Source organism: Chlorella variabilis (genome assembly GCF_000147415.1).
Source record: "Chlorella variabilis unplaced genomic scaffold CHLNCscaffold_20, whole genome shotgun sequence".
Classification (NCBI taxonomy): domain Eukaryota; kingdom Viridiplantae; phylum Chlorophyta; class Trebouxiophyceae; order Chlorellales; family Chlorellaceae; genus Chlorella; species Chlorella variabilis.
In genome coordinates, this window is record NW_005435068.1 from 214,314 (window position 1) to 234,078 (window position 19,765).

Genomic DNA, 19,765 nt, shown 5'->3' on the forward strand with positions numbered 1-19,765 from the left:
GCCGTGTTACACCAGGTGCAGCTGTCCTGGTGCGACTCGCTCTCGCCAGGCTCAATCGCCAGCACTCGCCCCGCAGTCCAGCGCGCCCTGCTCCTCGCCATGCGGCACTGCACATACGGAGACGTCCACCTGTACATGCCACGGTGCAGCTGGCCAGTTCCTGGCACCCCCAGTCCAGAGATGGGTCTCTGGTCGGGGGCTGGCTGCAATGTCTGCCAGCTGGGTGCACGGCTGGGCTGCCAGGTCGCCGTGCCCTGCCAGGTGTGTGTGGGAGGAGCAGGGCGCGCTGGACTGCGGGGCGAGTGCTGGCGATTGAGCCTGGCGAGAGCGAGTCGCCCCAGGACAGCTGCACCTGGTGTAACACGGCCGCTGCGTGAGTGCCATGCCTGGTTGCTTAGCAAGTTGGTGAGACGAGCAGCTGCTGGAACCGCTTCTGCGGCTGCTCGCCTTCCTTCTGCTGAGCTTCTTCTGTTCAAGCATGCTGCTGACGTGGCGGTGGCCGTCGACACCATGCATCGCTGGGCTGGATTTGTCCTGCGGGATCCAAGCAAGCTGCCGGAGAGAAGCAGGGTGACAGCAATGAGTGCATAACTCAGATGGTGAGACCGCGAGCGCATGCGTAAGTGACAGAAGTGGCTCCGCTGGCGGCAGGCTCGGGGGCTGCTGGGCTGCACCGCCAGCTTCATGTCGTCGGGTCCGAGCCAGGGGTAGGTAGCTGGGGTCGCCGGACAGGTGCGAGATGCCGATCTTGACGGCAAAGATGGGCCAATATTCGCTCCTGGCCTCCAAGCCTGCTGGGCGAGAAAGAAAGCAGCGCGCCGCCTCTGCCGCCGCCAGACTGCTGATGCCATCGCAATGCATCAGCTGATGAAACAGCACACCGTATCCCACACAGCGCTGGCGGCAGCCCGCGCGGCGCCGTGTTCGCGCTCGTCCATGTCTTGCAGCGCCGCCGTTGCTGCGCCCAGCTCTGCCAGCACCTCGTCTAGCTGCGCATGGCAGAGCTGGGGGCAGTGACGGCGGCACTGCAAGGCATGGACGAGCGCGAACGGCGCCGCGTGCAGCTCAGCTTAGGGGAGTTAAGGTTGGCATCCACCCGTGTGGTGAGCCCAGCTACCCCTGGCTCGGTGCTCGGCAGACAGCGCCAGGTATCCACCCGCCTTTGGCAGCTGTGGCAGGAGCACGGGAGCCCACCAGGCACCCCAACCCTGGAAAGGCCCTGACCAGCCGGCGCACGTCGGATGCTGCTGCTACACCACCCTCCATGCAGGCATGCTCCTCCCGCATGTCCCTGCTCTGCCGCCTCATGGCGGGCGCGGCCCAAAGGCGGCTTGCAGGGCAGTGCAGTGGGAGCACTCCTGCATGGGGGGCTGGCGGCGAGCACCTTCAGGCTCTGTGGTGTGGCTGGGGCCGTACTGCTGGCACGCTTCGACAAAGCATCCAATTTCCTTTGGCAGCCCGCATTGGGTTGAGATGCACCGCCGCCGAGTCGCGGTACTCGGTTGCATTGCATCAGTTGTACTGCATCTTGGCTGTACCGCCTGGTCACAAGGGCTCAGAAGGTCAGAAGGCCTGGGAGGAGCGCGCCTTCTCGTTCAGCCTGTTCCTGCGGAACAACGGCGGCCCGGCCTGGGAGGGGGCTCAGGAGCAGCCCCTGGGAACCACCATGCCGCTGAAGGATCAGCCCAACAGCATCCGGCGCACGCTGCGGCCCGCAAGCACTGCGGCTTCAAGCCGGCGGATCACTTGATCCGCACCAGCCGGCTGAAGTCCGTAGCATGGCTCCCAATGACCTCGAAGCGGTCTGCGGGGTGCCACGCTACGGACTTCGGCCACCTGGTGCTGGTGGAGGTCCCTCGGCATGCAGCATGAGTCAGGCACCCTGTTGACACCCACGGGCCGCCGCCCGACTGCCCGACTACCCGACATTACTGTGGGTGGATGGGGTGGGTGGCAGGGTGGGTGGACGGGTGGTCAAGGGGTGGGTGCAATGCCTGCTGCGCCAGCCCGCAACCACAGCGGGGCACAGCGTGCCCCAGCCAGCCACCCTGAAGGTGAGGGAGCCGCAATCCTGGCTTCCCATCTGGCCAGTAGCACACCAGGGAGGACTTGCAGCAGACGCGTGTCAGGTTGCAGTGCTGGGGGGCGGTTGGGCCGCAGGAGTGTCGGGATCCGCAGCGCCGAGCCCACTGTTGTGGTGGTGCTGCAGCCGGGTTTGCCGCACTACGCCTAGCTTTTCTTGACTGCCAGCACTGGGGTGGCAATGCACCGCCGCCGAGTCGCGGTCCTCAGCTGTGCAGTACTTGGCTGTACCGCCAGCCAGCTGCACTGCTGCAGGTGCCTCCCTCCCCATTCATCTGTGCATGCCTTGGTGGCAAGCAACCCCATGCCATGATTCGTGGCGCGGCGCTGCCACTTGTTGCCCACAACCAGCGCATTGGCGGCTGAACACCCTCGTCAGCTGAATGCCCTGGCCCTTCCCCCTGCAGGCTGGCGAGCGGGAGCAGGTGATGCACGCCAAGCAGAGCGAGCTGCACCAGCTGCGCGGCCAGGTGAGTGCAGGGGCGTGTGCCTTCACTGCAGCCGCTGCCGCTGCTGCCTGCTGCTGCCAGCCAGCGCTGCTGCCTGGCGTGGCCTCTGCTGGCCGCGACTCGAGCTGCCTGCCGCTCCTGGTGGGACGTGGGGCACCTGCCTCAAGCTGCTGCTCACAGCTTCGTGTTGCCGCACCGACAGCTGTGCCGCCTCTTAGTTTCTGCGGCTGCGGCGGCTGTGGGCTGCAGGCGGAGCTTCTGGAGGTTCAGAGCCAGGGCCTGCTGGCGCAGGCGTCCCACGAGAAGCTGAAGAGGGACCAGATGAGGCGCCGCAAGGGGCAGTTTGAGCTGGTGAGGAGGGCCGTTGAAGGAGACGGGATGAAGGGGTGCAGGCACATGCTGAGTATGTTCCCAGGCGTCACGGAACATGCAGCAGCTCGAGGCGGAAGTCGAGCGGGCACCCGCTGGCGCACTGCGGTGTGCCTGAACCACGGCTGCCGCTGCCGCGCGTGTCGACTCAGGAGCTGCTTCCCCTTGACTGCCCTGCGCGCAGGTGGAGTGGCGCCACTATGCCGAGGCGGAGCAGGCGGAGAAGGAGAGGCGCAAGGTGGGCTGTGGGGGGGAGGAGGGGCGGCGCCCGACTGGCGCCTGGCTGGCAGCACAGCACCAATGCCATGCACGCACGCGTGGACCACAGGGGCCACCACCAGCACATAAGACGTATGCCGGCCTGCCGTGCCTGCCAGCCTGGTGCGTGCCCCTGGCTATAAGACATGCCGAGACGGCAAGGGGCCGCCGCCGCTGGGACCCCGCAGGTGGTGGAGGCAGCGCGGCCATTGGCGGTGCGGGCTGAGGAGAGCGAGCTGGAGGCGATGCGCCTGCGCCAGCTGGCGGCAGACACGGAGTTCCACGGAGAGGTGGGGAGGGTGTGTGTGGCTGTTGTGTGTGTGTGCATGTGTGTGTGTGTGTGTGTGTAGGTGTGTGTTGGTGGGGGGTGTGGGGGGGGTGAGTTCCTCCTCTGTGTGCGGACACCGCGGGAGATGCTAGCGCGTGGGTGGGCGTGTGTGTGTTGAGTGTGGGAGTTGTGTGTATGTGGGGGGGTGCGTGGGTGGGTGAGTTCCTCTGTGTGAGGAGACCGCGTGAGATGCTCGACGGGCTAAGGGTGGAGAGGGCGGCCCCTGGCTGCCGCACCACTCCCGACCATCTTGCCGCCTGCCATTCCCGCCGATCCCCGCCGTCGCCGCTCCCTGGGCGCCCCCTGGCGAGCCCGCTGCAGGTGCTGGAGCGCAAGGCGCGTGCGCTGGTGCAGGAGAGCATGGACATGACTGAGCTGGCGCAGCAGCGCATGATGGATGCGGAGCTGCTGTCGGGTGAGGGCGTGGTGGGGCATGGGTGGGTGGGTGGGTGAGGGGGTGCCGGAGAGGCCTTTCCAGGGAGGCGCCGTCGTGCGTCTCGAAGTGGAGGCATCTGAGTCCCGCTGTGCTGCAGTACAAGCTGAGCCCACGAAGCCAGCAGATGAGCGCTTCCACCTGCCTGCCCCGCACCGCTCACCCCACTCCACCTCGCCCCGCCCTTCCCCCGGCCTGCAGCCGAGCTGTTCGTCAAGCGGCAGGAGCAGCAGGAGTGGCAGCAGAAGGTGGACCTCGTGTCTGCCGGGGACCTGCCGCGGTACATCCATGTGGGTACTTGCTGTACTGCCTGATGTGCCAGAGCAACGACAGCATGTCCCACTTGTGCTGCCATGTGTGAATCCCTCTTGCAACGTTCAGCCGGTCGGCTGCAGACCATCCAGCGCTGCTGCCCTTGCCCCTGCCGCCTGCCTGCAGGAGTGTGAGGTGGAGATAGGCCGCCTGGCCCACCGCATCACCGAGCTGCGCGAGGAGGCGAGTGGCTTGTTGGCAGCTGCCGGCAGCAGCTCTTGCCCCTGCCCGCAGGCCACGCCTGCTGGCTGACTGCTGGACGAGCTGCCGCGCTCCCGCGTTGGCCCCTTGCTGCTGCGTGCCAATGTACACTCCGCTCGCCTGCATCAGCCAACCGCCTGCGCTGGCTGCCGCTCTGCGCCTGCTGCTCTGCCTGCGCAGATCGACTGGGCACGGCTGGAGATGGAGCGACTGCACACCGAGGGCGCCACCTGGCAGCGCGTGCTGCACAGCAAGCAGAGCGAGGCAGGTGAGCCTCCTCGCCTCCCTCCACGCCAGGCACCCCGCTGCATCCATCCTCGCTTGCCTTAAGACTCCCCCGGAAACCGCCGCTGCACAACTAGTGCTGCTGCCGGCTGCCCCCGTGCAGCGCTGCTGCTGCTACGAATGGAGCAAGCCAAGCAGGAGGCGGAGGAGGCGCGCGTGCGCTCGCTTCAGGTGCGCTCTGCGTTCAGGTAGTGCCTCACGCACCGCTAGCCAGATGCCGCTGCTGGTGCTGCCAGCCCTGCCGCTGCTCTGGCAACCATTTCCTCGGTTTGTGTGCTCCAATGCGGGCTGCGTGTCGGGGCAGGCTGCGAGGCCGGCGGGCTGGTCATACTACAGCATAGCTGCAGCGGGGATGCCTCTTCTGCGCCGTTTGCAGCGTTATGCATCTGCTGCTGCCTGCCTGCCCCCTCAGGCTGCCGAGGAGGCGCTGGAGCCCACCAGTCTGGCGGGGGTGAAGTACGAGGAGGCGTACCGCTTGCAGGAGGTACGACTGTGCTGTTGTACCTCTGATGGATACCGGGCTGCCTGGACGATCACGCCTGCCCGCTCGCCTCCTGCACCCTGCCTTGAGCGCTCTCTGGAACAATGGAACGAGCCCCCTACTGCGCGCCCCCTCTCCCCCTCTCGCCCCTGCCTGCTGCGCAGCAAGCCGACGAGCTGGAGGAGCAGGCCAAGCAGGCGCAGGCGGAGGTGCTGCAGGTGGTGCAGCAGGCGGTGGGCCCAGAGCAGAGCAGGTGGGGGCGCCTCGTGTGCAGCCGCACGAGAGCTTCCTGTTGAGCGCTGGGGTCTCCCGCTCTGTATGCAGCCCACATCCTGCCAGCTCGCCACTCCCACCGTTCTGGCAGGGCAAGCTCGCCGCGGGCACAACGCGGGGGTGTGTGCTGCCGTGCAGGCAGGAGCGGCTGCGGGAGGCGGCGGATGCAGAGGCGCGGGCCAAGCAGCTGGAGCTGGAGGCGCAGGTGGGCGGTACCTAACTGCGGCACCTAACCGCGCTACACCCCTGGGGCTGGCTGGCTGACGGCCTGCGCCGCCGGACCCTGCCCCCGTGGCCCCCGATTGCTGCAGCTGGTGGAGGGAAAGATGGAGCGCAAGCTGGCTGAGGCAGAGGCCAGGGCCGAGACGGCCACCGTGTTTGCGCAGCAGGTTTGAGGGTGGGGCGGGGCAGGCGGCTGTGGCTGGCTCATGTGTGGGGCAGGGCACGATGGTGTGGCCGGCTGATGTGTGGGGGCAGGCACGGGGGGCGCGCGGGGTACATGATGCCGCTGGCACCGCATGCTGGCAGCGGATGGTGCGCCATTCGGTTCAGCAGCGGGCCGGCGTGAGGCATTGGGAGGGCCTACAGCCGGCAGAGGTATGGGAGCAGGCAAAAGGGGGGTCACGAGTGGGCACCAGGGGGGGCCTCAAATGGGAGCGCGGAGCCGGTGCTCTAGGCTCCGTGGTGCTGTGGAGGCACAGGCCTCTGCCCAGTCAAATCCAGGCAGGCAGAGGCCTGTGCCCCGCCACTCGAGCCCCAAGCACCGGCGCGCCTCCCCGCACTGGCCCCTCCTGCCCTGCATCCCCTCCTGCCCTGCTCCCTCCATGGTGGGTCGCACACCTGGCAACCTACCTTTGGCACTGCCAGGCTGGGATGCCGTCATGCCTCCCCCTCCCTGATGCATCGCTGCTCCTGCTGCGCAGGCGGAGCGTGTTCAGGAGGAGCACCGCGCAGCGCAAGTCACGGCAGAGGCCCAGGTGCGCACTCCAGCTTCTGCCCCCTCCTCCTCCTGCTGCCTCCTCCTGCTGCCGCCTGCTGCCTGGCATGGCTGGCGCCCCTGGCGCCCCACAGCTCTGCCTGGGCCCTCGAGGCTCCCGCTGCGCTGCCAGCCAGTGGCTGGGCCTGGGAGCCGGTTGCCGCTGCCGCTAGCATCGACAGCGCGCTTGGCCGCCCGCTGCTCTGCAGCGGGAGATGGCAGACTTCTACTCCGAATCGGAGCAGCGCCACGCAGAGGCACGGGGCGAGCTGAACAAGTGAGAGCGGCTGCGTCCACGCATGCCACCCCGCCATTCCCCACCATCACCTGCAATGGCGGGCGTCCTTAAACCACACACTCTTGCCCACGCTCACACACGCACACCACACACTGCAGGGTGGGTGCCGCGCCGATGTCGGCGGAGGCCGGAGAGATTGTGCGGCGCCAGCTGGACCGCTTTGCCACGCCCGGCTGGACCGAGGCCCCCACCGTCCCCGTAGACATGCCTGCCGAGCCTGTGACGCCCTACAGCCCCACCCAGGTCCAGGTCTGTGTGTGGAGGGGGTGATAGGGCGCTGGGTCCGCTTGCCTGCCTGCCTGTACGTGCACCGATTGGTGGCTGGAGGGATTTGGATGGGCAGGGTGCGTGCGCGTAGTGTGTGCACCCTGGTATGCTCATGCTGTCGTGCTGCGCAGGTCGACGCAGCCAGCCGTACTTGCTTGCATGGAAGCAACGGGCTGCTGGTTGCTGTGCCTGCTGCCCCTGCAGGCGCTGCTGGCAGAGGCGCCCACCCTGCCCTCCCACCCCGTCGTTCAGGCGCCGCCTGCCAGCATGGCGGAGGCAGAGGGGATGCAGCGCGTTCCGGTGACGGCCTGATGCAGTGGGTTGGGGCTATGTGTACAGCAACATCATCTGCTGGGTCCAGCCATCAACACAAGGGGGCCGCCGGAGCAGTGCGCTGCCCGGTGATGGGAGATGGGACAGCGGGAAGCAGTCGAAATGCCCTCTGAACAGCAGAGATGCACAACGAACTCAACAACTGCTTTTTACCTGTGCATGCGCCAATGGTGGGAGTGTAAATATGGGTGTGGTCGTCTGCTGCTTCGGACGCCGCCACGGAGCGGGCCGCCGCCAGGGTGGCGGCGCCCCGTCATCAGTAGAACAGAGGGATGGCAGGTCCTCTGGCTATTTCCAAACCACCCATCTGTTGGTTCTCTACCAATTCACACACCAACAGGGGCCAGGCGAGCAGGGCGCCTGACGAAAGGCATGTCGGCTCACGATGAGCACGATCCAGACTCGGATGCGGAGTCGGAGGATGCCTGCGAGTGGCTGCTTGGGTTCGTGGAACCGCCGCGCAGGCGCACCGACCTGCTCCGCCATCGCTTTCCCAGCAAAGTGGGCGGCCGCCCGGCCTGGCTGGACCCCCTGCACCTTCCCACCGAGGAGCAGCTGACCTGCCGCGTGACGGGCAAGCCGCTGGACTACCTGCTGCAGGTGCGCCGCCGCTGCCACCTGCCGCCGCCCGCCGCCGCCTGCCGCCCTCTCTGCTGCTCGCACGTTTGCGTGGGTGTTACCTACCTGGGACGTGGGTGCTACAGTTGCCCCTACGCCACCGCATCCACCAGCGGCGTTGGATGCGGTGGGGGCGCCGATGCTGCCTCAAACAGTGCTCTGCTGCCGCCAACCGCTGCCGCTCGCGTTGCTTGCCGCTGCCGCCTCCCTGTGGCATCGAGAGCAGGTGTATGCACCGGTGGAGGGCAAAGCCTCTGCCTTCCACCGCACCCTCTTCCTCTTCATCTCACCAGAGGGAGACAAGCTGACGCAGGCCGGCAGCGGTGAGTTGGCAGGATGCAGGCAATGCGGCTCAGCAGGCGCCAGGCACGCGCACCAGCCACGGTCGTGCCTTGTCCCGGCCCTGACGCAGCCACCCCTGCAACAGGCCCACCTCCCTGCTCTGTTGAGCATCTTTTAGCTGCTGTCGCTCCCCTGGCCCACAGTGCGGGCACTACGGTGTCAGCTGCCCCGTACCAACCGCTTCTACCCGCCAGATCCACCCAAGAAGACAGATGTGCGGCCGCCGCAGCTGCCAGGTGCGGGCCGCTCCAGCCGCAGCCGTCGGCAGCTGCCGCACAGCCCCTGAAGCAGCTTGGCAGCTTGCTTTCCTGTTGCCGAAGCTAAAGAGTTGCGTGTGCGTGCCGTGTGTGCCGTGCTGTGCAGAGGAGGACAGGCGCGCCTCGCTGGCGCGCGACAGGTGGCGCGTGCTGGAGGCCGAGCAGCAGCAGCAGCAGCAGGGCGGCGCGCAGCAGGCAGCAGCAGCGCCCGTGCTGGCGGCGGCCGACGCCGACGGAGGTGGCGGCGGGTCGCAGGCCGGCCTGCTGAGGCTGTACCCAGAGGCCGAGCTTGTTGTGGAGCCAGAGGAGGGGAGCGACGATGATGGGGCGGGGCGGGACGAGCATGTGCGGGAGCTGGTGAAGCAGTACAAGCAGGCGGCGGAGCAGGTGGGCGGGCGGGTCGTGCGAGCTTGGGCAATGCTGCTGCCGCAGAATTGCATGAACACCAACCCCACCGGGACTGGTTGCGCCCTCGGGCTCGAGCTGAGCAGCTGACCGTTCCTTTGGGCCGGAGCCTGCTGGCCTCCCAGCTCGCTCCTGACGGCTACCCGCCACGCGCCGCCGCTGTCCTGCCACAACTGTCGCCGCCGCCTGCAGGGCTCTGGGTACTCGGAAGAGGAGCTGCCTGGCAGCCTGGTGGATGAGCTGGAGGTGCGGGTGACCCCCGAGCAGCGCCACTTTGCCGCCTTCCAAGCGAGGGTGAGGCCCGCTGCTGCCCTGAAGAAGCCTCGGGCCTCATCACCCTCGCCTGCCACCCGCGCTGCCGCGACTGCTGGCTTGGCCGGCTGGCTGCGTGCCTTCCTTGCCTGCCTGACCGATCTCAGCGGCTGGGGCGCTCATGTCGCGGAGCCCGCCCTCCGGCCCTGCAGGTCGGCAAGGAGCCGTCGCAGTGCCTGCGGTACTGCTTTGACGCCGCCGCCAGGCCGCTGTGGCCCAGCCGCAACAACACTCCGGGCCCGGGTGCGCCGCTGCGCCTGTCGCCTCTGCTTGTTGGCTGTCGTGTGTCTTGCCTGTTGGCCGCCTTCCGCGGTGGGTCGTGTGCCAGCATGGCTGGCAACCTGCCTCCTGCAGGGGCATGGCAGCCCGCATCCCTCCCCACCCGCTCACACCCTGCCGCTCCCTCTCCTTGCTGCCCCCTGGATGGCTGCGCCCTGCAGCCGACATCCCCGCCTGCGAGCGCTGCGGCTCGCCCCGCCTGTTTGAGTTCCAGGTCATGCCACAGGCAAGCCTGCAGGTTGCCACAGGGGGCTGACGAGCCATGGAACGTTGCCAGGACATCAGGGCCTGCACACGCCCTGCCTGCCCGCCCAGCCGCTGCCTGCGCCCCCTTCATCTCCCACATCCCACATCCCCACCATCCCAACCCCCTCTCTCTTCTCCCTTCCAACCCCGCACGCCGCAGATGATTGTGCACCTAGGGGCTGCAGCCGACGACCCTGAGGCTCCCGACTGGGGCGCCATCTCGGTCTACTCGTGTGCGGCGTCCTGCAGCAGCGGCGTCACGCCTGGCGCCAGCTCAGCCGACGAGTCGGCGTACCTGGAGGAGTTTGTGTGGGTGCAGGGGTCGGTGTAGCGGCGGCTGCAGGCCTGGGCCTGAATCGTGATGTGCCCCAGGATGGCTGTTGAGCGTGCCAGCTGCAGGCCAGCTCCGGGACCGCCTTCCAGCGCCTCCAGCTTTGCACCCCCCAGCTGGGCGGCGCCCGGGCATGCGAGGTGTGGCAGTTGTGTTGTTGTGTTGACATGCGCGGGCAAGGCCGCAGCTTTACAGTTGGCTGCACAAGTGTAAGGGTACAAGGTAACTGAAGGTGTGGATGGTAGGAGGGAATGCAGTCAGGGAGGAGGCCGAGGAAGAAGAACAGCAGGCAAGATGTGACTGGGTGGAGTGCGACAAGTGAGCTGAGGTGCAACAATGTTCAAAAATGCTGGGGAATCAACAGGGTGGTTCGGAGCTGGTCTGGCAGACAGAGGGAGGAGGGCGGCGCGTGTGGACAGTATGGCAAGGGGCGCCGGGATCAGGTCACGCGGCGGGAACAGGAAGCGGGTCTACATACGTTTAGCAAACATGGCTAGCAAACATGACAGCGGCGGCACTTTAGAACCACACGTGATGATCTGGCTAGCAGCGTGCGCCCAGAGCTGGGCATTAGGATGGCGGCTGCATCGTCACAAAAAGGCAACCAGCGCTGGCGCGCCTTGTGTGCATGCCGGGCTCGGTGAATTGCGAGGGGTGGCGGTCGCGGTGGTGGTGGATGGGCAATAGGATGGATGGATGGGTGGCTGGGCTGACGTGCGGCTGGGGGCTCAGCATCAGCGACAGCAGCCCGCTCAGCAGGTCGATCACCAACGCCGCATCCGCAGCAGCTCATCGAATGGGTCCGCCTCCCAGCCAGACAGCAGGTCGGTGAGCCAGCCCTGCAGGAGGAAGGGGCGAGCATGGCGTTTGTGGTGTGTGCCTGTGTGTGCATGCGCGCATGTGCCTGGGAGCATGCATCCCTGCATCCCTGCAGTCCCTTTGGCTGCATGGCTGTAAACTGTGAGGGAGAGGGCAGTGCCTAGCAGCGGGCAACAGCCAAAGGCACTCTCTGCTGGCGGCTGCTTGCCTGGGGGCTGCGGGGCGAGTCGGAAGGGTGGTGCTGGGTGTGTGGGCGAGGCGGCAGCCCCAGGGGCGCGACACGGCGTGGCCCCGCCGGCGGCCTGCCCGTGCCGACGACCGTGCAGCTGCTGGCGCCGCTGTTGCTGTCTGTCACGCAGCTCTCGCTGCCTGCTGCTGCTGCCGGGGACGCGGGCTGGGGCGGCAGCTGGCAGCGCCGCGGCGGTGCGTGGTAGGCTGACGACATGGCTGCCGCGGCTGGCACAAAGCGCTGCTGCACGGAATCGAAGCGCTGCGCGACCACTTGCCGGTGGGCTGCGGGGTGAGTGGAGGCAAACCACTGCTGGAGATGCCTCATCTTCTCAAGCTGCTGCTGAGCGGTGGGGGGAGCCGCAGGCTGCACGTGGGCCGGCCGCAGCATCGGCTGGCTGGCGGCGGCCGGAGGGCAGCTCCAAGCAGCGGCTGGAAGCATGCCGGCATGCCTCTGCTGGGCCTCTGCTGATGCAAAGCTGGACGCCTAGGCCGCAGCAGAGCTGGGAGCCGGGGCTGGCGCCGTCACTGCAGCGGCTATGGCGCCGGCAGGCGGGGCGGAGCGGCCGTTGCAAGGCGCTGCACCCTCGCCAGCATCTGCACCGTCGTGCGGCGGCTGGGTGGGGCTAGCAAGGGTGGTGCAGCTGCTGCTGCGCCGCAGGGTCGGCGCAACCCAGCCCCGGGGCTCCAGCAGCCACGGCGCCGCTCCAACCGAGGTGCTCAGGTTGCCGCTGCAGCTGTCGAGCGCCGACAGGGCAGGCGGGCTCATGCTGCCGCTGCCGCCGCCGCCGGCTGCTCCCGCTGCCCCGGGCGCATCCAGAGGCGGGCGGCTCGCCCCGCGACTGTTGCGCAGGCTCATGGGATCGCAGCTGGGATCACGCCGCCGCTTGCGCCCCCCTGGCGCGTCCCCCGCCGCGGCGCCATCGCGATGCTGCTCCCCTTCCCAGCCTCCACTGCAAGACATTACCCGTGCCGGGCCTGTATCCTCGCCGCTGGCTGCTGCAGTGCGGCAGGGATGGGGGGAGATGGTGAGATGGTCTGTGAGTCGCGGGCAGCAGCGAGGGAGAGACGTGTGGCCACCCAAGCGCTGGAGGGCAAAGCATTCATGGCTGCCCAGCCCACCTGAGTGATGGCACGCTACGCCGGTGCGCCTGCTGGCCTGCAGAGCAGCGTGCAGGCCATGAACGGGGCTGAGCGGCAGCGGCAGGAGAGGGGCCGCACCCTACCACCCCGGCGGGTGGTACTGTGGGGCGGCAGCGCCGAGGCGCGCTGCACCGGCAATGGCAGCAACGAACAGAGGCAGGCGTAGGCGCGTAGGGCTGCCGGACATCTCCAAAACCGCGGGCTCATCCAATCTTGAGCTCACCTGTTGACTTGGCAGAGTAAAGAGAGGCCTCTGCCTGAGCTGGGGCGCCTGAGCGGCGGCGCTCCCCCAGAGCAACCGGGGGCCTCCAGCCGCGAATGAGCCAATCCCTGCTTGCAATTGGCAGGGAAAGGCAGCGTTTCAGGCAACCACACTCCCCCAGGGGGAGGCAGCAGCTAGGGTGAGCCCCAAGTTCGGGCGTCCTGGTCGTGGGGACACCCCCAGCGCGATTGCTGGCACACTGACAGGCACCAGGTGATCGGTCGCAGGCCATGTAGCGGCCGGCAGCTCACAAACTCGCAGTTCGTGCAGCCCACCCAGCACTGGCAGGGGCAGAGCTCACCGCACGGGAGATCTGGGGGCGGTGCAGGCGTAAACGGCGCCCAATACAAAGGTGGAGGCGGCGGCAACACTGAGCCCTACGGCAGGAAACAGTACTTACAGTCGGACGGGCCGTCGGGGCTGGGAACCAGCTGATGCTCTGTGATGAGGAAGCGTGACACCCCAAGTAACAAGTGGAGCATCTCTTTTAGTCTTTGCCAATGTATTGCACGGCCGACGTGGCGGGGGGGGGCGCGTGCTGGGGCAGCTGCCGGAAGCCAGCAGTACGTGTGCTAGCACAGAGGAGGAAGCGAGGACGGCGACGGCTGGGGAGAACGCCGTGGCGGAGAAGCATCGAGGAGGAACCGATGCCAGGTTGCAGGGCCGGGCTGCTGGCGCCGCTGCTGGCGCCGCCGCCCTTGCGCAGGCCCCCCGCTGCTTGTGCCGGCCATTCCCTCCCTGCCCTTTCCCGCTGCCCATGCTGCAATGCACAGGGGCCTCTAAAGCCCTGCACGCACAAACCCCAGGGCCAGCAGACGCAAGCTGGCTAACAGAACAGGGCCCTCACCCTCCGCCGCCGCCGCACGCATGCCAGCTCAGCGGGAGCCCGTGCAGGCTCCTCTCTACGGCGAGCAAGGGAAGCCGCAGTTCGTCACTGATTATTTATATATTGGCCCACCCTCTTGCACTGATGACGACGAAAGAATGTTATAATCAAATAAATCAATTAATTCGTAGCACAAAGAATGGGCGGCCGCCGCCCGCCCTCAGAAGCCGTCGCTGGACAGCAGGTGGTGCATGGCCTCCACCACCTTGCTGGCTCCAAGCTCCAGGGAGGGGTCCCTCACCTTGGCTGCCAGCAGGCGGGACACCTCGTTCCGCAGCTCACGCACCAGCACTGCGGCGCAGGAAGAAAGTAACACAGGCTCAAGCGAAGGCGCGAAAGGAAGCGGTGGCAGGGCAACACAGGGGTCGGCACGAGGCGGCGGTGGCCGGCTTGCGGCGTTTTTTGTGTGTTGGCTAGGGACCCCGATTAGGTGCAGCCTCAAGGGCATGGCAGCGTCCTGGCAGCGCAGCATGGCACGGCATGCACAGCGCAGGGCGGCATGGCCCGGTCGGCACACCTGCGATGCGCGCGGGCGCCTTGAACCGCGCCCAGCCGTCCACCCGCAGCAGGCCCTGCTCATGCTGCACCTCGATGCTGCCTGCAGCCAAGGAGAAGGGGCCAGGCCTTCGCAAGGTGCATAATAGTGGCGTGGGAGGGGGAGGCGGAAAGGCACGCCCAGCGCCGTGTGTCCACGCTGCAAGCACTCCCGCCACACATCGTCGCGCCAGCCGCATGCAGGCCAAGGCCCCAGCCGCCACCTCCGGCAAAACGGGGCTAGCCAGCCGAGACCTCGACCCCGGCCCTCGCCTCGCTCTACCCCCTCCCAACCGCCCACCCACCCACCTCCAAACAGCAGCACCGCGTACACAGGCACCATCGACGACTCCCGCACAAACACCTTGCTGGTTTCCACAATCTCGCTGTACGCCAGCCACCCGCTCTCAAACTTGCCGCAGGCAAAGTTGACGGAGGAGGGGTGCAGGAAGACGCGGCCTGCGCGTGGGGGTCGTGGTGCGTCAACAAAAAGTGGTGGCGGGTGGGTGAGGTTGGCTGATGATGGGGCAGGGCACAGGCAGGGCAAGGCACAGCGGGCAGGCAGCCGCTCAACCACCACCACCGCCGCCACCACCAGTGCACGCTAGCGGCCGGGCTGCTGCAGCTGCCAGCCAAGCAACGTGCGGCGGCACGCGGCGGCAGCAGCGGGGCGTCACGTGCCTCGCTCTTGGTCGAAGAAGCGCAGCTTGGAGGGGTCGGCGTCCGTCTCCACCGCCCCGCCATGCACCTTGGTATACTTGGCAGCGGGGTGCTCCACACGCAGCAGCTGCACGCGCGTAGGGCGGGCGGCGGCAGCGGGGAGGTGCCGAGATGGTGAGGTTGCGGGCATCCGCTGTGCCAGGCCGGCGCACGCGGGTGGAGCAGAGCCGCAGGGAAGTGGAGCAGGCACCCCCTGCCACACACACACACCTGCGGGTAGAAGCCGCAGCACAGGGCGGCCTTGACGGTCCTGGCGTTGCCCGAGTGCTCGTCCACGTCGTGCAGCGGCCGCTCGCCGCCAGCGCCGTACGGGTTGCGCACGGCGGTGGTGAGGCCGCCGCCGCCGCTGCCGCCGCGGCCGCCGCCTCGCCCGCGGCCGCCACCGGCTGCCGAGGAAGCCGCCGCGTAGCTGGCGGGGACGAAGCCCAGGTCGGCCAGCAGCTCGGCGTACTGCCGCCGTCCCGCATCGATGGCCTGCGGCGGGTGGGCGAGGCGCCCGAAGCGGCAGCGTCGTTGCCAGCCCCTGCCCTGCACTCTCTCGCCTGCCCTCTCACCTCCACCCCACGCCATCACCCGGCACACACACACAAGCAGTAGGATGGGCTGACTCCCCCTCACAGAGCCAACACGTACTGCGTGCCCTAGCAAACGGAATGCAAAACCTTGGGTCGCTGGCTCGACGAACCTCTGAGTTCCCACCCACCACACCCACCACACCCACCACACCCACCAGCCCCCAGCCCACCTCCAGCGCCTGATCCGCCAGGAAGCTGCGGCCGCAGAACTCGTGCGCCGCCTGCCGCCCATCCTTCTCCACCACCGCGCGCCAGCTGGGGGCAGGGTCGGCGGGCCAGGCGTGTGCGGGTGTGTGAGCAAGTAGGGGACTGGCAGCCAGCGGGCCAGTCCCCTAAGTGGGGGCTAAGCAGCCCCCAGGGGGCGCTGAAGCAGCCCCAGAGGCGCCGCCGGCACACCCCAGCCAGCGCCCCTGCCACCCCCACACCTGTTGTACGCCGCCACCACCGCCAGGTGGTCTGACTTGGAGGCCGCCACGTTGGCGGCCACAGAGCGGCGGGCCGCCTCCGCCTGCGGGCGGCCAGTCACGCGGGTTGCAGGCGAGGATTAAGAGGAGGGAGCAGCTTCCACAGCAGCGTCCCAGCAGCAGCACCAGCAACCTCCTCCAGCAGCAGCAATCTCCGCAGCAGCCCCCAGCAACTAGCGCGCGCAGCAGCGAAAGCCAGCCAGCCCCGCAGGCCCCAGCAGCCGCAGCAGCCCAAGGCGTGCCACCCCTGGCCCGAGCCCCACAGCCCCCACCTCCTCCCGCTTGTCAGGCGCCGACCAGAAGACGGGGCGCCCCCAGCCCTGCGCCGCCGCAATGGTCAGCACTGGGTCCAGGCAGCGCAGCAGCGAGCCGTACAGCAGCATCTTGCCTGCAGCGGGGAGTGGGGTGGCAGGGATGGAGGTGCGGCGGATGGGTGGGCATGTCGTGGGAGAGGTGCAAGCGGGGCGGTGCCAGGCCGGTGGCAAGGGGCAAAGCAGGGCAGGCAGGCATCAGGGGGGCAGGAGGGGCGGCCTGCCTGGCTGGCAGGAAGGGTGGCCTGGCTGGGGGCGCACCTATGCGCGGGTCACACGGCATGCGGGTCAGGTGCTGCCCCAGCGAGGTCAGCGCCCCGCTGCCTGCCTCTAGTGCACCGATGAGCTGCAGGGAGGTCAGGGCTGCAGGGGGCAGGCGAGCGGGGGCACAGGGTGCAGGCCGGGCGGGCACACGGAGGCAGTACGTCGGCAGGCAGCGGGCAGCTCAGGCCCGGAGGCGATGCAGGGCCAACGCAGCGACAGCCGAGCCGCAGCACAGACCCACCACCACCAGCTGCAGCAGAACGAAAGCACCAGTAGATACAGCAACCGCCACCAGCGGCAGCAGGACCAAAGCGCCAGCGCAACCAGCAGCAGCAGCGGCTCCAGCCCGCACCCCGCTGCAGCGCTGCGGGCTCCGGCGGCGTGATCATGCGCGCCAGCAGGGCGGGCACGTCGGCGGTAGCTCCCAGGATACCCTTCACGTCCAGTACCAGCCCCTGCAGGGGGCGAGGCAGGGGAGGCGGGAGCGGGGTCGAGGGGCAGGATGGGGATGGGGATTGTGGCAGGAGGGCGTGGGGAATGAGCGATGCGAGGGCACAGGCAACAGACGCAGCATGCACGCCGCCTGGACTGCACACCCACCGCCGTCGGCGACCCCCAAACCCATCGCCGCACGCATGCACGCCCCACCAACCGCACACACCCGGCTCCCCAGCCCGCTGCCGCTCCAACCCACCTGCAGCGGCGCCCGCCGGATCTCGGGAGGCGTGTCGCGGGGCATGCGCTCCCAGGTGCGGCGGCTGAACAGGCGGTAGCAGATACCGGGGCGTACGCGCCCTGCACGCCCCCGCCGCTGCTGCGCTGCTGCCTGCGCAGGGGCAGGTGGGCAGAGGGGGTGCATGGGGACACAGCAGCAGTCGGCATGCCAGCACTCCAGCAGCAGACAGCAGAGCACAGCCACCAACCACCTCCTCCTCTGCATCCCACTCCCAGCCTGCTGCACAGTACCAGCCAGGCACCGAGCCACGGCCCTCCAGTCCCCACTGCACAAACGCCTCGTCCCGCCAACAAAAGCCCCGCCCCCTCCCTCCACTCCCACCCACCTGCGACACAAACGTCTCCTGCAGTCGCGCGATGCCCCTGGCCGCATCAAAGCGCATCTCCTTGACGCGCCCCGTGTCTGCAGGGGAAGAGGGGCGGAGGGCGGAGGGGGCGAGGGTGGGTGAGGGAGCAAGGAGAGGCGGAGCGCGGGGGCAGAGGCGGGCGAGGGAGGGAGGAAGGGAAGGAAGGCGGGAGAGAGGGAAGGAGATAACAGAAATCCAGGGAAATGCAGGGAATTACCAGGGAATTGCACTGGGAGCCCGCCCCACGGCCCTTGCCCCAGCCAGCACCCCCCTTGGACCCCCCGCCACCCCACCCAGCACAGCGGTGACGTCGTCAATGGTGATGGAGGTCTCCGCCACATTGGTGGCCACCACTATCTTGAGGGTGCCTGCAATAAAACCCGACGGGGCAAGGCGGCGGGGGTAGGGCGGCAGCACAGCGGTTGTGCGACGGTTGCGTGGGGGTGGGCGCGGGCGTGAGTAGGGCTGCCGCTGGGGCTGGCCAGCAAAGAGAGAGAGTGTGTGTGCGGTGAGGAGCTGTGGTGCTTGTAATGCTTGTAGCTTGCAGGCGGTTGTAGCTTGCAGGCGGGATGGCAGAGCCGTGGGACCAACCATGCAGGGCTGCCCCTGCGCTCACCCTTGGGCGGCCGGTTGAACACGCGGGACTGCTGGCTGGGCGGCAGCCCGCCGTGCAGCGGCAGCACCAGCACGCCGCCGCCGCCGGCCGCCGCCGCCACTCGGCCGGAGGCCGACAGGGTGCGGCAGATGCGGGAGATTTCGTCGGCGCCTGCAGGGCGGGAAGGGTCAGTCGGGAGGCAGAGGCAGTCGGAAGGAGGAGGCAGTCCGAAGGAGATGGGGGACGGGGTCGAGGAGGAGAAAAGCAGGTAGAGCACACCCCATGCATGCACACATCGACATATACACACACACACACACGATGCCGCCTCACCGGGCGCAAAGATGAGGATGGCGTTTGCGTCGTCGCCGGCGCCGCGCCGCTTGCCGCCGCCCTGCTGCGCCTGCTGCGCCGCGCGGGTGGCCGCCAGGTGCGCCACCAGCGCCTCAATAAGGTCTGTGTTTATCAGGCTCTCATCCACATTGGCCAGCGACTGCCGCGTCTGCTCGCTGTAGGTGCCGCCGCCGGGCGCGGTCGCCAGCATGGCACCGCCGCCGTCGTCGTCCTTGCCGCCGCCATTGCCGCGCTTGCCGCCGCCGCCGCCGCCGCTGCGCTTGGCCCACTTGGAGGCCCTGCCCACGGCGTGGCCGGTGGCCTCCAGGGCATCCTCCAAGAAGAAGTCTGCACGATTAAATTTGGGGGATTTGGGGGAGGAAAGAATGGCGTTGTGTGGAAGAAAGCAACTGGCGCTGGTGCAGTGTATAGTTTTGGTGGTGAGGTGATGGTGGCAGAGGCCGCCGCCATGCGTGGTGTGGGGCGTCTAGATACTAGAAAGCGTGTGCCTGTCCTGCTGGGTCCATCCAACTGCCGCCCACCTGTCACGGGGTGGGTGAACCCCGGGATGGTCAGCTGCCCCGCGGGCTCCCCCAGGGCCGCCTCAAAGTAGGAGGCGAAGAGGCCAGCGTCTGCGGTGGCGCTCATGAGCACAACCTTGAGGCCCGGGTTGCGGCCTGCGGTGGGGGGCGGCAGCACAGAAGGGCGGTCAGTGCCGCGCGCCAATGCATAAGGTCGCCGTGTTGTACTGCCGCAGCAGTGCGGCACAGCAGTACAGTACAGCGAGGCACCAAGGCGCCACAAGAGAGGGGCCAGCCAACCCACCCAACTCCAGCAGGCCGCGCAGCAGCAGCAGCAGCAGGTCTGACTCGATGGACCGCTCATGGACCTCGTCCAGGACCACGTGGGTGGTCCCTCCCAGGGAGGGGTCACCCAGCAGCCGGCGCAGCAGGATGCCTGCGGGGGCCAGGCAGGCGCACGCGGAGGGAGGCAGGTGGTCGCCGGAACGGTGGGCAGGAGGAAGTGGGGTGGCGCAGGAGGGGAATCCATTCCATGGATGCCGGCTGGGGAGGTTCAGGTGGGGACATCGAGGCAGCGGCGGGCGGCAGCCGCTGGCTGGCATCGCCATGCTGCATGACAGCAAGGGTCCCAGGCACGGGACCCACCTGTGGTGCAGAAGAGCAGGCGGGTGCGGTGGGACTGCTTGGAGTCGAGGCGCACAGAGTATCCCACTGTGGCACCCACCGCCTCCCCTCGCTCCGCCGCCACGCGGGAGGCCAGGCCAACCGCCGAGATGCGGCGGGGTTGGGTGACGATGATGTTGCAGGCGGCCCCGGCGCCAGCCGCGATGGCTTGCTCCAGCAAGAATTGGGGGACCTGCGGGGAGGAGCGGGGAGGTGGGTGGGGGGTGGGA

At 68.2% G+C, this 19,765-nt stretch overlaps 4 protein-coding genes across 4 annotated transcripts in view; 3 read left to right on the top strand and 1 right to left on the bottom strand.

Annotated features, from left to right (window-relative positions):
• CHLNCDRAFT_138307 (hypothetical protein) overlaps nucleotides 1–4,483 on the top strand; it is a gene marked incomplete at both ends in the record, with an annotated part of 6,843 nt that extends 2,360 nt beyond the window's left edge. The window contains 7 exons of the mRNA XM_005844778.1: nucleotides 2,490–2,552; nucleotides 2,781–2,882; nucleotides 3,085–3,138; nucleotides 3,347–3,448; nucleotides 3,808–3,901; nucleotides 4,121–4,209; nucleotides 4,358–4,483. Coding sequence (XP_005844840.1) covers nucleotides 2,490–2,552; nucleotides 2,781–2,882; nucleotides 3,085–3,138; nucleotides 3,347–3,448; nucleotides 3,808–3,901; nucleotides 4,121–4,209; nucleotides 4,358–4,483 — 630 coding nt within the window. The remainder of the gene's footprint in view (nucleotides 1–2,489; nucleotides 2,553–2,780; nucleotides 2,883–3,084; nucleotides 3,139–3,346; nucleotides 3,449–3,807; nucleotides 3,902–4,120; nucleotides 4,210–4,357) is intronic.
• A 150-nt stretch (nucleotides 4,484–4,633) lies between these two features.
• CHLNCDRAFT_138308 (hypothetical protein) lies at nucleotides 4,634–7,324 on the top strand (the record flags this gene model as incomplete). Its single annotated transcript, XM_005844779.1, has 10 exons — nucleotides 4,634–4,700; nucleotides 4,821–4,888; nucleotides 5,130–5,201; nucleotides 5,363–5,451; nucleotides 5,610–5,676; nucleotides 5,783–5,860; nucleotides 6,395–6,448; nucleotides 6,657–6,724; nucleotides 6,844–6,994; nucleotides 7,217–7,324. The coding sequence occupies 10 exons, from the start codon at nucleotides 4,634–4,636 to the stop codon at nucleotides 7,322–7,324; spliced, it is 822 nt and encodes a 273-aa protein (XP_005844841.1).
• Nucleotides 7,325–7,717: 393 nt separating this feature from the next.
• On the top strand, nucleotides 7,718–10,135 carry CHLNCDRAFT_138309 (hypothetical protein; the record flags this gene model as incomplete). The annotated part of the gene is made up of 8 exons (XM_005844780.1): nucleotides 7,718–7,945; nucleotides 8,190–8,286; nucleotides 8,449–8,541; nucleotides 8,669–8,949; nucleotides 9,160–9,261; nucleotides 9,432–9,522; nucleotides 9,720–9,796; nucleotides 9,965–10,135. 8 exons carry the CDS (start codon nucleotides 7,718–7,720, stop codon nucleotides 10,133–10,135), a joined length of 1,140 nt encoding a protein of 379 aa, XP_005844842.1.
• A 3,498-nt stretch (nucleotides 10,136–13,633) lies between these two features.
• Nucleotides 13,634–19,765, bottom strand: part of CHLNCDRAFT_138311 (hypothetical protein) — a gene marked incomplete at both ends in the record, with an annotated part of 9,836 nt that continues 3,704 nt past the window's right edge. Inside the window, 18 exons of the mRNA XM_005844887.1 lie at nucleotides 13,634–13,764; nucleotides 13,991–14,071; nucleotides 14,317–14,393; nucleotides 14,685–14,794; nucleotides 14,938–15,201; nucleotides 15,473–15,557; nucleotides 15,728–15,810; nucleotides 16,039–16,154; nucleotides 16,339–16,440; nucleotides 16,694–16,796; nucleotides 17,036–17,167; nucleotides 17,403–17,479; nucleotides 17,717–17,791; nucleotides 18,040–18,189; nucleotides 18,352–18,699; nucleotides 18,894–19,028; nucleotides 19,177–19,308; nucleotides 19,518–19,728. Of these exons, the coding sequence (XP_005844949.1) occupies nucleotides 13,634–13,764; nucleotides 13,991–14,071; nucleotides 14,317–14,393; nucleotides 14,685–14,794; nucleotides 14,938–15,201; nucleotides 15,473–15,557; nucleotides 15,728–15,810; nucleotides 16,039–16,154; nucleotides 16,339–16,440; nucleotides 16,694–16,796; nucleotides 17,036–17,167; nucleotides 17,403–17,479; nucleotides 17,717–17,791; nucleotides 18,040–18,189; nucleotides 18,352–18,699; nucleotides 18,894–19,028; nucleotides 19,177–19,308; nucleotides 19,518–19,728 (2,412 nt within the window). The remainder of the gene's footprint in view (nucleotides 13,765–13,990; nucleotides 14,072–14,316; nucleotides 14,394–14,684; nucleotides 14,795–14,937; nucleotides 15,202–15,472; nucleotides 15,558–15,727; nucleotides 15,811–16,038; nucleotides 16,155–16,338; nucleotides 16,441–16,693; nucleotides 16,797–17,035; nucleotides 17,168–17,402; nucleotides 17,480–17,716; nucleotides 17,792–18,039; nucleotides 18,190–18,351; nucleotides 18,700–18,893; nucleotides 19,029–19,176; nucleotides 19,309–19,517; nucleotides 19,729–19,765) is intronic.